This window comes from Cervus canadensis, chromosome 11, assembly GCF_019320065.1.
Source record: "Cervus canadensis isolate Bull #8, Minnesota chromosome 11, ASM1932006v1, whole genome shotgun sequence".
NCBI lineage: Eukaryota > Metazoa > Chordata > Mammalia > Artiodactyla > Cervidae > Cervus > Cervus canadensis.
Genome location: NC_057396.1, coordinates 32,506,493 through 32,519,271, shown reverse-complemented (window position 1 = coordinate 32,519,271; position 12,779 = coordinate 32,506,493). Strand labels below are relative to the sequence as shown.

Below are 12,779 nucleotides of genomic sequence, written 5' to 3'. Positions count from 1 at the left end.
CTACAACTAACAAATGCTGGAGAGGGTGTGGAGAAAAGGGAACTCTCAGACACTGTGGGTGGGAATATAAGTTGGTGCAGCCCCTATGAAAAACGGTATGGAGCTTCCTCAGAAAACTAAAAACAGAACTACCATATGGTCTAGCAATCCCATTCCTGGGAATATACCCAGAAAAAACTATAATTCAAAAAGATACATGCACCCCTATGTTCATAGCAGCACTATTCACAATAGCCAGAACGTGGCAACAACCCATGCCCATTGACAGATGAATGGGGTAAAGAAGATGTGGTACATATATACAACGGAATACTACTCAGCCACAAAAAGCATGAAATAATGCCATTTGCAGCAACATGGATGCAACTAGAGATTATCATACTTAAGTCAGAAAGAGAAAAATATCATATGATATCACTTATATGTGATACTTCGGCCACCTTATGCAAAGAGGCAACTCATTGGAAAAGACACTGATGCTAGGAAAGATTAAAGGCAAAAGGAGAAGAGGGCAGCAGAGGACAAGATGGTTAGATAGCATCACCAACTTGATGGTTATAAATCTGAGTGAACTCTGGGAGATAGTGGAGGACAGAGGAGCCTGCCATGCTATAGTCCACGGGGTCTCAAAAGATTTGGATGCAACAACATGTGGAATCTAAAATATGGCACAAATGAACTTATCTGCAAGACAGAAACTGGCTTGTAGACACAGAGATCAAGACTTCTTGTTGCCAAGGGTGAGGGAGGGAGGGAGAATGATGGACTGAAGTTTTGGGTTGGTAGATGCAAACTATTACACTTAGAATGGATAAACAACAAGGTCTTAATGCATAGCATGGGGAACTATATTCAACATCCTGTGATAAACCACAACGGAAAAAGAGTATGAAAAAAGAATGTGTATATATATATATGTATAACTGAGTTACTTCACTACACAGCAGAGATGGGCACAACACAGTGAACTCATCACACTTCAATTAAAAAAAAATCTCACAAATTAAAAAGGATGTGTACTGATTTCAACTCAACAAGCCCACTCCTAGGAGCTTATTTTAGATAAATGCTCATAAATAAGTTCTGATAGGCAATCACATAGATGCTCATTGTGATACCATTTACAAAAGCAAAACACTGCAAATAACTTAAATGCCCATCAGAAGAGGAACGGGATATCCACCTATGAAATACTATGCAGCAGTCAAGAACTAATTCCATTCACTTAGATCAACAAAGTCTAACACAATTTCTGAGATCATGGAAATCTTCTATGTGTGCTGTCCAATACAGAAGCCACTAGCCACATGTGGCTACTGAGCGCATGAAATGATTCTGGTGTGACTAAGGAATACATTTTTAATTTAGTTAATTTTAATTAATTTATGTTTCAATTTAAATATCTATCATGTAGGGCAGCATAAACTTGGGAGTATCTTTCCTGGAAAGATTTCCATAACATAAAGTTATGACAAAAAAGCAAGTTACCAAACAACGTGTTAAGTATGATTCCTCTTTAAGGAAACCCAACTGCCTCCCCCAATAACTTATGTGATACTACACACATGCATTCATTTGGAAATGCACAGGTCATGGTCTAATGGCACTGACCATATACAGGGAAGGTGACAGGGCTAGGACAGAGAAGGGAAGGAAGGAAGAGGAGCTTTTGTGTCTTTTTCTGGTCTTGTTTCTCATTGTGTGGACTTTTCAGAGAGATGCATTCGTGTGTTATCTGTACAATTAAAGAAACAAAAGGAATGAAAAGCTAAAAAAAGAAAAATTACTGCTGAAATTAATGTGGATGGTTGAAGTCCAAGAAGATAAGTACAATGAAATAGTTTGAGGAACTAGTAACTAGAAACAATCATTTGAAGGACTCTGCTAAGAATATCCACCTATTTACTTTTATGCCACCATACTAAATCTGGGGATACAAAAAGAATAGGAAAGAGCTCAAATGAAGGAAGATTATGGGAAAACCCAACAGCCACAGGAGATAAACAAATTCTAGGTAACTTCATAGGTCACCCTGAACCACAGGCAAGAACCTCCTCCACGTGGTCCTGGAGCTAGCTCTCCAGACCAGCTCTAAGCAGTGAGTGAAAGCACAGCAGGGCCTGGGAAAAGCCTCCTAGTCCACAAACCTAAACCTTCTCCCAAATTCCTTCAGTATTCTGGGGTGATGCTGATGTGCAGAGAGTCAACACATTCATTAAATCACTTGAACGAAGAGGCCTGGCTAGAACTAGTTCACCAATTAGCAAGCCTCGCCCCAAAGCTGGCCCAGCATGGTGCCTCATACACAAGAAGCCTCAATTCAATGCTTGCTGACTTCAAATAAATAGAATTATGTCAGGGTCCTGAAGAGGGGGTACAGATCTGAAGGTGAGTTCAAAAGCAGGTTATTTTCCATTTTCAGAATTTTGAGGGTGGGGTGGAAGCCCGGTTGGGCACTCCAATTGGGGAACACCAGCAGCCAGAAGACCCAACCTGAAGAGGGAAAACCTCACAGGGCCTCCTTTCTCTCACCTTTGGAGGCAGAGGCAGCTATCAACAGGGTGGCCTGGTTTTAAGGTAGGGAAGGCAGGGCTCAAAGGCTGCCTATCCTGAGTGAGGTAGGGGCCACAGCAATGGGTATCACCCCATCTGGCCTGAATTCACACTACTGATCTGGTGAGGGATTGATAGCATCTATCCTCAGGAGTCAGGGAGGGGGGGAGATGGGGCTTCCTGCTGCTAAGTGAGCAGCTAGGAACCCAAGACAGGGCCAAGGACAAGGAACATAGATCACCCTCCAGCCCCTGTAAGGTTCTCAAGGTCAGTACCATCTCCTCTTGGGGCTGTTTCCCCAGATGATTCGTAGAGAAACCCTTAGAAAAATGCTGAGGAGCTTGTCTCTCAGCGCAGAGGCAGGGGGAGTTGAGGTGACGCTTCTCATGACAGCCTGGCAGTGGCAAGCGTTCCCCGAGACAGCTTGGGGTGGTGCGCAGGCTAAGTTCAGGTGGACACAGAGAAGGCCCCTGGGTAAGGCTCACAGCCCCCATAAGTGCAGACTCCAAGAAGAAATCAGAGCTCAGAAGGGATGAAGAGCCCTTGCGTCACCTGGAAGAAAAAGGCTCTTCTGTGTTGCTCCTGCAGGGTCTGCTTTAGCTGCTCCACATCTCTTTCTAGCTTTAGGTACTCATTCCAGGCATTTTCCATCTCCTGTGGATCAAAGAAATGCTTCCGATTCTCATTTATCCCATGCCCGCCCCTCAGAAGGCCCCGAGAGCCTCTGTGCTCCTGACCACTGCTGACCCGACTACACAGGAAGAGGGCAAGGGGTGCCTGAGGCGTCTCAGGCCACCTGCACTGGTCCGTCTCCCACCCCTGCGGGTGCTTTGGTTCCCAGCTCTGGCAGAAAGGGCCTCACCACATCAGACAAATAAAAGAGTAGAAACTCTGACGTCTCAGAGTTAACTGCACACAGATCGGGGCAGCAGCGGCGCAGGCTGCTCCGAGACGGCGGACCCCCCGGGGGTCACTGCAGTCACCCAGAGGCACTGACATGCACCTAAGGCAGCGGTAGAGACGGACGTGTCACCTCTGACAAAGCAAGCTACTGTCAGGAGGTGGTCTGGGGGAGTTCTGCTATTCCAAGACTCTCGCCCCTGGCCACCTTCTCAGCTATAGGTTGGGAGACAAGAAAAGCAGCCCCCTCCCAGCCCATCCTGGGGAGGGCGGGGGTGGGGCTGGGGGAGCATCTACGCACAGTGGACTCTCTGGAGAGCTCGGCCCGGATGTGGACAAGGTCCTCTTGCAGCAGCCTCTGCTGGTAGGCGATCTTCTCCAGGTGCTGGGGCTGGTCTCGGTACTGCTCCATCTGTCTGTGCAACACCTCCAGCACGGACTCTAGCTGGTCCTGAGCCGGACCAGGGCCAAAGAGCAAGAGGATAGCGAGACAATTCCCTGGTGGCCCCCTGCCAGGCCAGAAACTAAAGAAACCTGCTGGATCTAAGTAAGACTAAAGAGGCCAGCACCCAGCTAGGGGCCTGAGAGTCAAGGCCTTTGAGTCCAGCTCTGACTTTGTCTGCCCACTGGGTGGCCTCCTGGGACAAATCGCCGAACAGTTCTGTGCCTCAGTTTCATTGTCTATAAAGTGGGCATAAGGCCATCCACTCCCTAAGGGGATAAACTATGAGGCTAAATCAAAGAACAGATGGAAAACTCTCTAAGCTGTTGAAGAAGGAAATTATAAGCCAAGTCCTGTTGTTTAGCCTAAGAGATTTATTTAGTAATATCTTCTCAGGTATGGAACCACAGTCATAATTAACATGTTGGCCAGACTAGGACTGCTGGTTAAACCATTTTATTCACCATTAAGTGATCTTTTCAATATTCTGGATTAGACAACAAATTACCTTTCTTGGGTGTTCCTTATAAACTATACTCCTGCTTGAATGTTAAATTTTTATTTCTAAAGTTTAATTTTAAGATGTCTAAATGTTCAGTTTATGTATTTGAACTACAATAAACCAACCCCTTTTATTTAAAAAAAAAAAAGGCCATGTTATTTATAAACTTTGAGTATCACTAATGTAATGCCTTGTTAAAATGCAGAAAAAAATTCACATACAGTGTCTAAGAGACCAAACATCAGTGGCTACCAGCCCATTCCTCCGCTCCCACCCATACTTGCTTTCCCTATAGCCAAGATCCTTAGAGCAAAGGAACCTTAGGAAAGACAATCTCTGCCACATTACGACTCTGACCACTTCCCCCAAGGCAGCGCCCCATCCCTGGGGTTCAGGGATGTGGCTTCATCACTACAACCCAGGCCTACTTCTCAGGGCTGCTGGGGAGAGCTGGGTCAGGGCAGAATTAAGGTTGTGGATGTGGTATTTGGAATAAGTAGGCTGAGGTTGCCCCACAAGGCTTCCTCTGGGTTCAGAGAGAAACCCCACAAGATACCCTTAAAATGCAAAGACATTGTTCTGGATAAAGTAATATCTGCTGTCCAATACTTAACACAAGAGTCCAGTCTATATTGAGGAAAGACAAGATGACAAAAGCCCCACCACCCAGCCCAAGATCACACAAAACTGATACACACTTTGTTCTCCTTAAGGGCTCGTATCTTGTCTTCCAAGTCCTGGAGGACCCGATCTTGTTCACAGAAGACGCTCAGCTTGACCTGTGAACAAGAATAAGTTGAAGAGGGCCTGGGAGGACGAGGAAAGGGCATGGCCTTGGAGAGTGACCTGAAAGCCTTTGGCTATGGAACCATCCAAGCCCTGCCTGAAGCTGCCCACCCCGGGTCTGGGGGCGGCGGGCAGGCGAGGGGTTGGCCTGTGAACCCTGCTCACTCACGTCAATGTCACTCTCGGCGATCTTCACCGGTTTCAGACTTCGGTCCTTGAGGAGATCCCGGCCTGTCATCTGGGAGGTGAACAATTTAGAGAAGATTTAACCATGGGGTTCAGAATCAGAACTCAGGAGGGAAAGTTCGCCCTACAACAGACAGGTGTGGAAGTCTCGGCAGCGGTAGGGAGGGTCACGGCACAGAAAGGGAAGAAACGTGGGCAACACCTGCTTTATTTTTACGCTTATTTCATTTCAGGGAAAAAATAAATGAGATCTTACTAGTACTTATAAATTTCTCAAAGAAAATATAGACTTTCAAGCTAAGAATCAATAGTAAAGGCTTAAATTTGGTCCAAATGAGTTCAATATGAATCATGGAAGATTTGCCACTGATAAGACAGAATTTTGCTACTAAATCTGGGGTCAAACATAATTAACAGAAGTCCATGACCCCCGCCTGGGGCTATGGAGTGAGTGGACCAAGAAGAACTAGCAAATCCCTTGGGCATCATTGAGCCCTTAGTTCAAGGAAGTCTGAGCAGCCCCCACCCCCATGAAAACAATCAGTCTTCCTCATTCTCCACTATTTAGTAAGGGGATCTGGTCAAAGGAAGAAGCACCTGGGTGATTCCTGGCTGGGGTTTTCAACTGATCCCTGAATGGCTGAGGTTGGTCTGAACTTGCAATACAAGTTACCCTGTCCTCTCAAGAAAAGAAAGCGCAAAGCAGCAGCCAAAAACCACCCAAACTTAGGGGCCAGCAGAATTTCACAAGATCTGCCATCTTTTCCTGGACCAGTGCGGGTGACACGTCGCCCTTCACTCACTGCTCACTGGCCCCTGCGAAGTTAAACAGGAACTCTCTAGGCCACATTTTCATTTCCACCAAGTCTCCTTCTTTGTAAAAAAACTGCAGAAACAGAGGGACCTTTTTCACAGATGCACCCCGATGGCCAAACCATGGTCAGGGACGGCCGGGTCAAATGCCCCTTGTAGGGGAGGCCACCTTGCTGAACTCCGGTTTGCAGATCTGGCCAGAGAAATGGAGGGTGGAGGGAGCTACAGCAGAGAGAGATGGTGTGTGCACTACGCAGAGGGTCCCGCCACGGATGGACACACAGCTGCTGGAGAAACGGCCCTTACTTCCTCCCTACTCTGTCAAGTTTGTGAGTGTGAATCAGAAGCAGGAACAGATTAGCAAATGTTCCCCTCAGAATTCAAAATCTGCGTACCCAGATCCAAAGGTCAAGGTCAAGGGAGAAGCCTTCTCCACACCGTGAGCTGAGGGCCGAGTCCGGGCTGCAGACCCACCCCCACCCACCCCCTGCTGCCTTGGGTGGCACAGTGGAAGACAGGAACCACTGTCTTCTTTATCTTGGGGGAAGCTGGCCCCGGACGGAAGGCCTGGCACTCTGGAAGGCAATAGGCAAACTGCTTACTGCCTCCCAGGTAGGTGAAAGGGAAATATATGTAGGTCAGTCCTAGAAAAAAGTAGAATCCAGCCAAATTCTGCTCTTCAAACTGGCAAATTACGTGTACATACACAGTCACATACAGTCACAGGACACAGTGACCACAACAAGGATTCACAGAAACAGACTGCGCTGGCTCCTGCAGGGGCAGGGGGTGTGTGGTGGGGGAACAGAGGGAGGGGAACGAATCCCGGGGAACCGGGGACAGCTGAGCTTCCCAGGCAGGACACGGGAACCCAGCAGGCAGAGGGTGGGGTTCTTCACTCTGTGCCACAGTCCTTTGCCAAAGTGAGGGGCCACGTGCTTGTCTACTCTCCCAGGGGCTGACCCTGGCTCGCTTCCTAGGAAGAAATCAGTTTCAAATTGAGATGTGCTTTGGGGATTTTTTTCCTCTTAGCAAAAACTCTTTCCTTTTTGTCACTGAAGCTTTTTTCTGGATGATACGTTTTTGATACTGAAATAGCAAAGGCAGGGAGTCCAACTGAGCAATGCCTCATTTATCCAGCACCGTCAGGCAAGGAATGAGGTATGTCTACACAAAAAGAGCACTTTCAGAAAGCTTTTAAACTTTTTGATGGAACGCTTTCTAAAAGTATGTCCTTCACTGCCTTCATGGAATACTGAATATAAATTTGACCTTTCTGGGGATGAATCAGAGTCATTACAAAAATCAGTAATATAGAATTTCTTAGAAGTGTTCAAGACTATTTGCTTATCTAGCAAAATGCTCCCAAATTTCTGTGCTTTCATTTCCATTTCAGATTAACGTAAAATGTTTCTTCTCTCTCTCAGGATATTAGCACTCTCTCTTTTCTAAGAAATAACTTTCTCTTTGTCCCCTCTTAATGTGCAGCTTTTAAGGTGCTACAACTTAGGAATTCAAGTGACCGAGTCTATTAGGATTAGAAACTCAGCTGACGGGGCCCACTTGCTGCTCTTCTGTCCCCCTCCCTCCATCTGGGCCTGGCACCCATCCAGGGACATCCTCGCACACCTGGTGTCTGCCACTACTAGGGGCCTTAGTAGACAATCTGTGTCCCCTCACTTGACAGTAATATATTTAGCAGTAACTGTGGGGACTCTCATGTTTTTTCTCTGTAACCTCAAAGCCCAGCCCAGGGCCCAAAATACTGAGGATATTTGAGAAGTGTTTGCTTAGTGAGTCTGTGAATGTAACAAAACCAGGTGCGCTGGCTGTGCTCAGGGCCCGAGTCCTCTTTCTATGGGGTAAAGGTCACAGGCTTCAGAGCAGGGGCTACGGGACAGTGTTTAGATAGGTCACAGGCCCTCTAAGCTTCTAAATTTAGCTTCATTCCAGAGAATCGAGGCTACTGAACAGAGTCACAGCAGTACGTTACACCCAATTTTCCTTTTCAAATTGCACTTTGTGATAGCAATGCTTAAGTCCATTCAGAACATTAACTATGAGTCCACAACTGTGGGTCCAACTAAAGTCACCAGGAAAAGTGAAGTTAGTGGGCACTCATTCATTTGAAAGAGTCTTGGCATCAGAAAGGAACTGATGGTCACCCAGGCATCTGACTCCCCTCCCATACACTCAAAGACACCTACGCTCAGGGCTTAAGATGACTGGACACAGCTCCTGTGTTCCCTCCTGCAGCCTCCCTTGGGATGCTATAAGAGCTGGCCACGTTTCAGGCACTACCTCTGCATCTCTCAAAGAGGAGGGTGCTGGGGAGGTGGGTGTTTTGTTCTAATCCAGATCTAGAATGTTTTCAAACATCAACACCTTGCCCCAAAGTAGAGCCACCCTCATATCAGGGCTACAGTGGAATCTCAGGACATCCAGGCTCCTCCAAGGTGACCAGGAACTGCTGCTCCATCCCCAGGAACACATGCTCTAGGGCAGCCCTCGCCATGGAGGCAAACAAGTGAGAATGGAAACAACACAAGCCGGTGGCAAGCTAGGCAAGCCCCCGCTCCGCCCCCCGACGGCAGCACAAAAGATGGAGTCACAAAACACTACAGATGGAGGCTCAGCCTGGTGCACCAGCCAAAATGCTGAGGGAGCTTCAGTAGAAAGAAAATAAACCGAAAATGACTTGCAGGAAGCCTGGGGGCGGTCAGGAGAGCCCCTGGTTAAGCAAGTGATGGAGTCGGCACTGAGCCAGAAGCAATGGAATGGCCCCGCCTGGAGACACAGATCAGGTCATCTTACGCTTCTCCTGGGCCGACAGCCCCGTGCTGACTTCTTCAGCACTTTGTAAAGCACGTTGATCAAAGGTTCATTATTTTTTATCTGTTCCAAACAGAAAGGCAAATACAACAAAACGTAACAGGTAAGACATCAAACGACATTTGAAGGAGCCAGAATTTGGGGACGTGGCAAGGGGAAACCTTAGGAGGATGTGTGTTGTACAGTTTTAGTGAGTGGGTCTCAACTGGTTATGCTGCTTCCCAGCCAGTGGGCCTTTCCCGATTTCAGTTCCCTCATCTGTAAGCCGGCCTCCTAAGCGCTGCCTGGAAGATCTTCGTGAGAGGGCTGATTTCAGTGCCCATGTCCTTCCTGGTTCTGAAGGCAAGAGGGGACTCTGCTTCTGCCTGCATCCTCCCTCATCACATACTGAAAGATACTGAATCTGTGGTTTAGCGTGAAACCATGCGTTAGCCAACATTTTCCATCTTGGGTCTCTCAGACTCTCGCCGCCACACCTAAACAACTGTCTTACCAACGACGCCAAATGCTTCCAGCTCCCTTGAGGGGCCACTCTCCCCACCTGCTAAGACTGGATCTCATCCATGCCTCCACTGTGGTGATCATCCAGGAGCTTTAAAAAAGTACTGATGCCTGAATCCCACTCCAAGAGAATTTGGATGTAACTGGTCTGTGGTGGGGCCTGGGCACTGGGATTCCTAAAAGCCCTTCTGGGTGAGTCTGATAGGTAGCCAGGAGTGGGAGCCACTACACTAAAAAGGGGTTCTTAAACTCAAGCATCCTTCAGAATCACCTGGAGGGCTGTGAACATACAGATTTGCTGGGACCCATCACCAGTGGTTCTTACTAAGCAACTCTAGGGTGGGACCCAAGATTTTGCATTCTGACAAATCCCTAGGAAGTGCTGACACTGTCAATCTGGGATCACATTTTGAGGATCACTGCTTTGAAACCATGTTTCTCAGCCACAGCTACACATGAGAAACACCTAGGGAGTTTTGGTTTCTTTCCTTCCTTCCCTCCCATTCTTTCCTTCTTAAAGGGTGATACCTAAGTACTACCAATTAAATCGGAGTCTCTAAAGGGTAAGACCCAAGCATCCATATGCATTTAAAAAACTCACCTGGTTGCTCTAGTTCATGACCAAGGTTAACAACCTCTCTCCAGAATAACAGACCTCAACTTTCTGTGCACAAGAATCCCCCCAGAGCTTGATTTTTAAAAACATAGAATTCTGGGCATCATTTCCAAAGATGCTCAGCATCCTCCAGACCTGCAATTTTTTAAATCAAGTTCCCAGGCCATCCTGAGACAGATGATGTCCCAGACCATGACTTAAGAGAATCTGCTCCGAAAACAGACTCTGAACAGAGAAGCCCCAATCTCAAGCTCAGTCAGAAAAAGTCCAGAGACCAGGCACCTGGAGCCACTGATAACGTCCCTCACCAGGGCCAAGAGCCCCTCTGGGGCTGATGGCAACTGCTCCTCCTAATGTGGCTGCAGGTACCCTCCCCCCATCTCACTTTTCCAGCTGTGCTTTCCAGTTACATAAAAATAACTCAAACTGTCAATAACTGCAAACCCTCACACCTGCTTTTTAGACCTGGCTCAGGTGTAGGGTTCTGAAGAGCAGAACATTAATGCCAAAAATACAACTCAATGAATACAACTTCAGGGCAGGCTAAGTATCAGTACATGGCACACGGAAGAAAGGAAGCAGGTGTGAAGTTAGTCACAGAGTTCGAATCTCAGTTGCCTAACTTTGCAGAAATTACCTCTCTGGGTAATTTGATTAGTGCGGTGGAATAATAATTCGTATTTGCTCACAGAGGATTTAAGTGAGACGATGAACATCAGGTGCACAAACATTGCCAGGCAGGAACAGACGCTTAATCAACGTGAAATCCCTTCCACCCTGGCAACACCAAGTAAAATGCCAGGGAAGTAAACATTTCCGAAGAACACTAACACACAGCATTTTTAAGACAGGGGACTCTGCTTCTACTTGGTCCTGTGGCACCCCAGAAGGAATGCTCACTTTAGGAGACCGGACTCCACAACACGTGGGCAAGCACACACCACCAACTGGTTCTGGAAGCCAAGCATCAGCTGATGGGACATGGGCGCGGGATCCTCAAGTCTGTGGCATTTGGGATAGAGACATGGGGGACCGTAGGCCCACCTGGTGGGGGCAGGGAGACTGTCTTTCTCCAGAAAGGCTTAGCTCTCCTCATGAGGACCCAGGAGGAACCTCTCCCAAGAAGCTGGTCACAGCAGGGGTGTGAAGAGCATCTCCACGCCCAGGTTGGGCTATGCACCCATTCAGATGTCAACCTTTCAGAAGGTGACTCAGAGCACAAACCCTGACATCTTTCCCCACACGTGCTGCTGGTAAGCCAAGCGTCTCTCACCTGCTGGTGCTGTCACTGGGGGACGGGTTCTCTAAGAGGAGCTTAGCAACTGGAGTAACAACTATAAGAGCAGGGAAGTGCTGGCATCAACAAGCTGTTCTCCATGACAAACAGTGACAATTTCCAATCACGAGCTACTGTTTTGGTCACGCACGTCTCCTAGCTGGTAAAGACAAAGGATCCACCTTGCCTCTCTCTATCACATCATGCACATTTCCTGGCAGAAAAATCCCAGTTCAGCTCCATAAAAAACCTAATGCCTTTGGGTCCACAGTAGTAGAGGCGGTATTGTAAAAGCAGCCGGCAGGCAGGGGGTTTAAGAGCACCAGTTTCAGAGTCAATGCTACATCCAAGTACAGATTCCTCAGTGACTACCTACACGGCCTTGGGAAAGTCGTTTATTTCTTTGAGGTTCGGTTAGTGAAGACTATAACACCACCTCCTTTATAGGGCTACTTACAGGGGTTACGTAATTGAATAGAAGTGAAGTAATACATGGTGACTGACACGCATACCCTCTGTGGCTATTCAGCTTCTGTGGGGAGTCAGGACTCACAGGGCCTTCTGGCTCTGCTCCATTATCCTGTGCCTCAGTTACCCCTCCCCTCTCTCTCAATCCATTTAGCTCAACGCAGGTTTGATCCCTGGGTCTGGAAGATCTCCTAGAGGAGGCCGTGGCAACCCACTCCACTACTCTTGCCTGGGGCAGAGGAGCCTGGTGGGCTGCAGTCCACGGGGTCACCGAGTCGGACACGCCTGAAGACACTTAGCACACACACTACAGTCTGTAAACAAACTTGAGCTGGAGCTTCTCTCTAGGACCCGCTGTGAGATCAGCTATCCCACACAGACGGGAGTCGGAAGACATCTATTCCTGTGACTCTGGCTCAGGCACTTTATTAGTTCCCTCGCACCGCGCACCAAGCACGCTGAAGAGTTCTACAAGGTACGCTTGTGCTGCCGCGAGGCACGCCTCTCCCACAGGCCCAGATAACATCACGGATGCTCTACAAATATTTCTGTGTGGCCTGCATGGCCCCGGAGGCGGAGTGAAAGAAGAACTGAACGGGGGCACGGTGAGGTCAGGGAACAAGGATGTGGGGACACCCAGAGCAGGTGGAGATCGTGGGCTGCTGATCCTCGCTCCAGGTCAGACAGGGGAGGTGGGCATGGTGGAAGGACCTGCCCAGGATCAGAATACTGGAGGCTGGGCTGGATTGCCCATCTGGCCCACGCCACCATGTCGGAGCACTTGCCATCCTGAGGCCTGACTGCCACCACTGACAACACTCACTCATGTTCTGCGTGACCCAACAACCACATAAGCTAGAAGACATCCTGGTTTTGAGAGAACCCTCTTTGTTTAGCTCATCTG

General features: G+C 48.1%; 1 protein-coding gene across 8 annotated transcripts in view; it reads right to left on the bottom strand.

Moving 5' to 3' along the window:
- PLEKHA7 (pleckstrin homology domain containing A7) overlaps positions 1-12,779 on the bottom strand; it is a 211,842-nt gene that overhangs the window by 20,114 nt on the left and 178,949 nt on the right. For 6 of the 8 annotated variants that reach the window (XR_006272039.1, XM_043482014.1, XM_043482015.1 and 3 more), the window contains 5 exons: positions 8,997-9,077; positions 5,353-5,421; positions 5,096-5,176; positions 3,755-3,904; positions 3,106-3,207 (listed from right to left, as the gene is read on the bottom strand). Coding sequence is in view for 7 of the 8 variants with exons in the window: in XM_043482014.1 (XP_043337949.1) it covers positions 3,106-3,207; positions 3,755-3,904; positions 5,096-5,176; positions 5,353-5,421; positions 8,997-9,077 (483 nt within the window). In the remaining variant the exon portion in view is untranslated. The remainder of the gene's footprint in view (positions 1-3,105; positions 3,208-3,754; positions 3,905-5,095; positions 5,177-5,352; positions 5,422-8,996; positions 9,078-12,779) is intronic. The other 2 variants (XM_043482017.1, XM_043482019.1) reach the window with 1 other exon arrangement.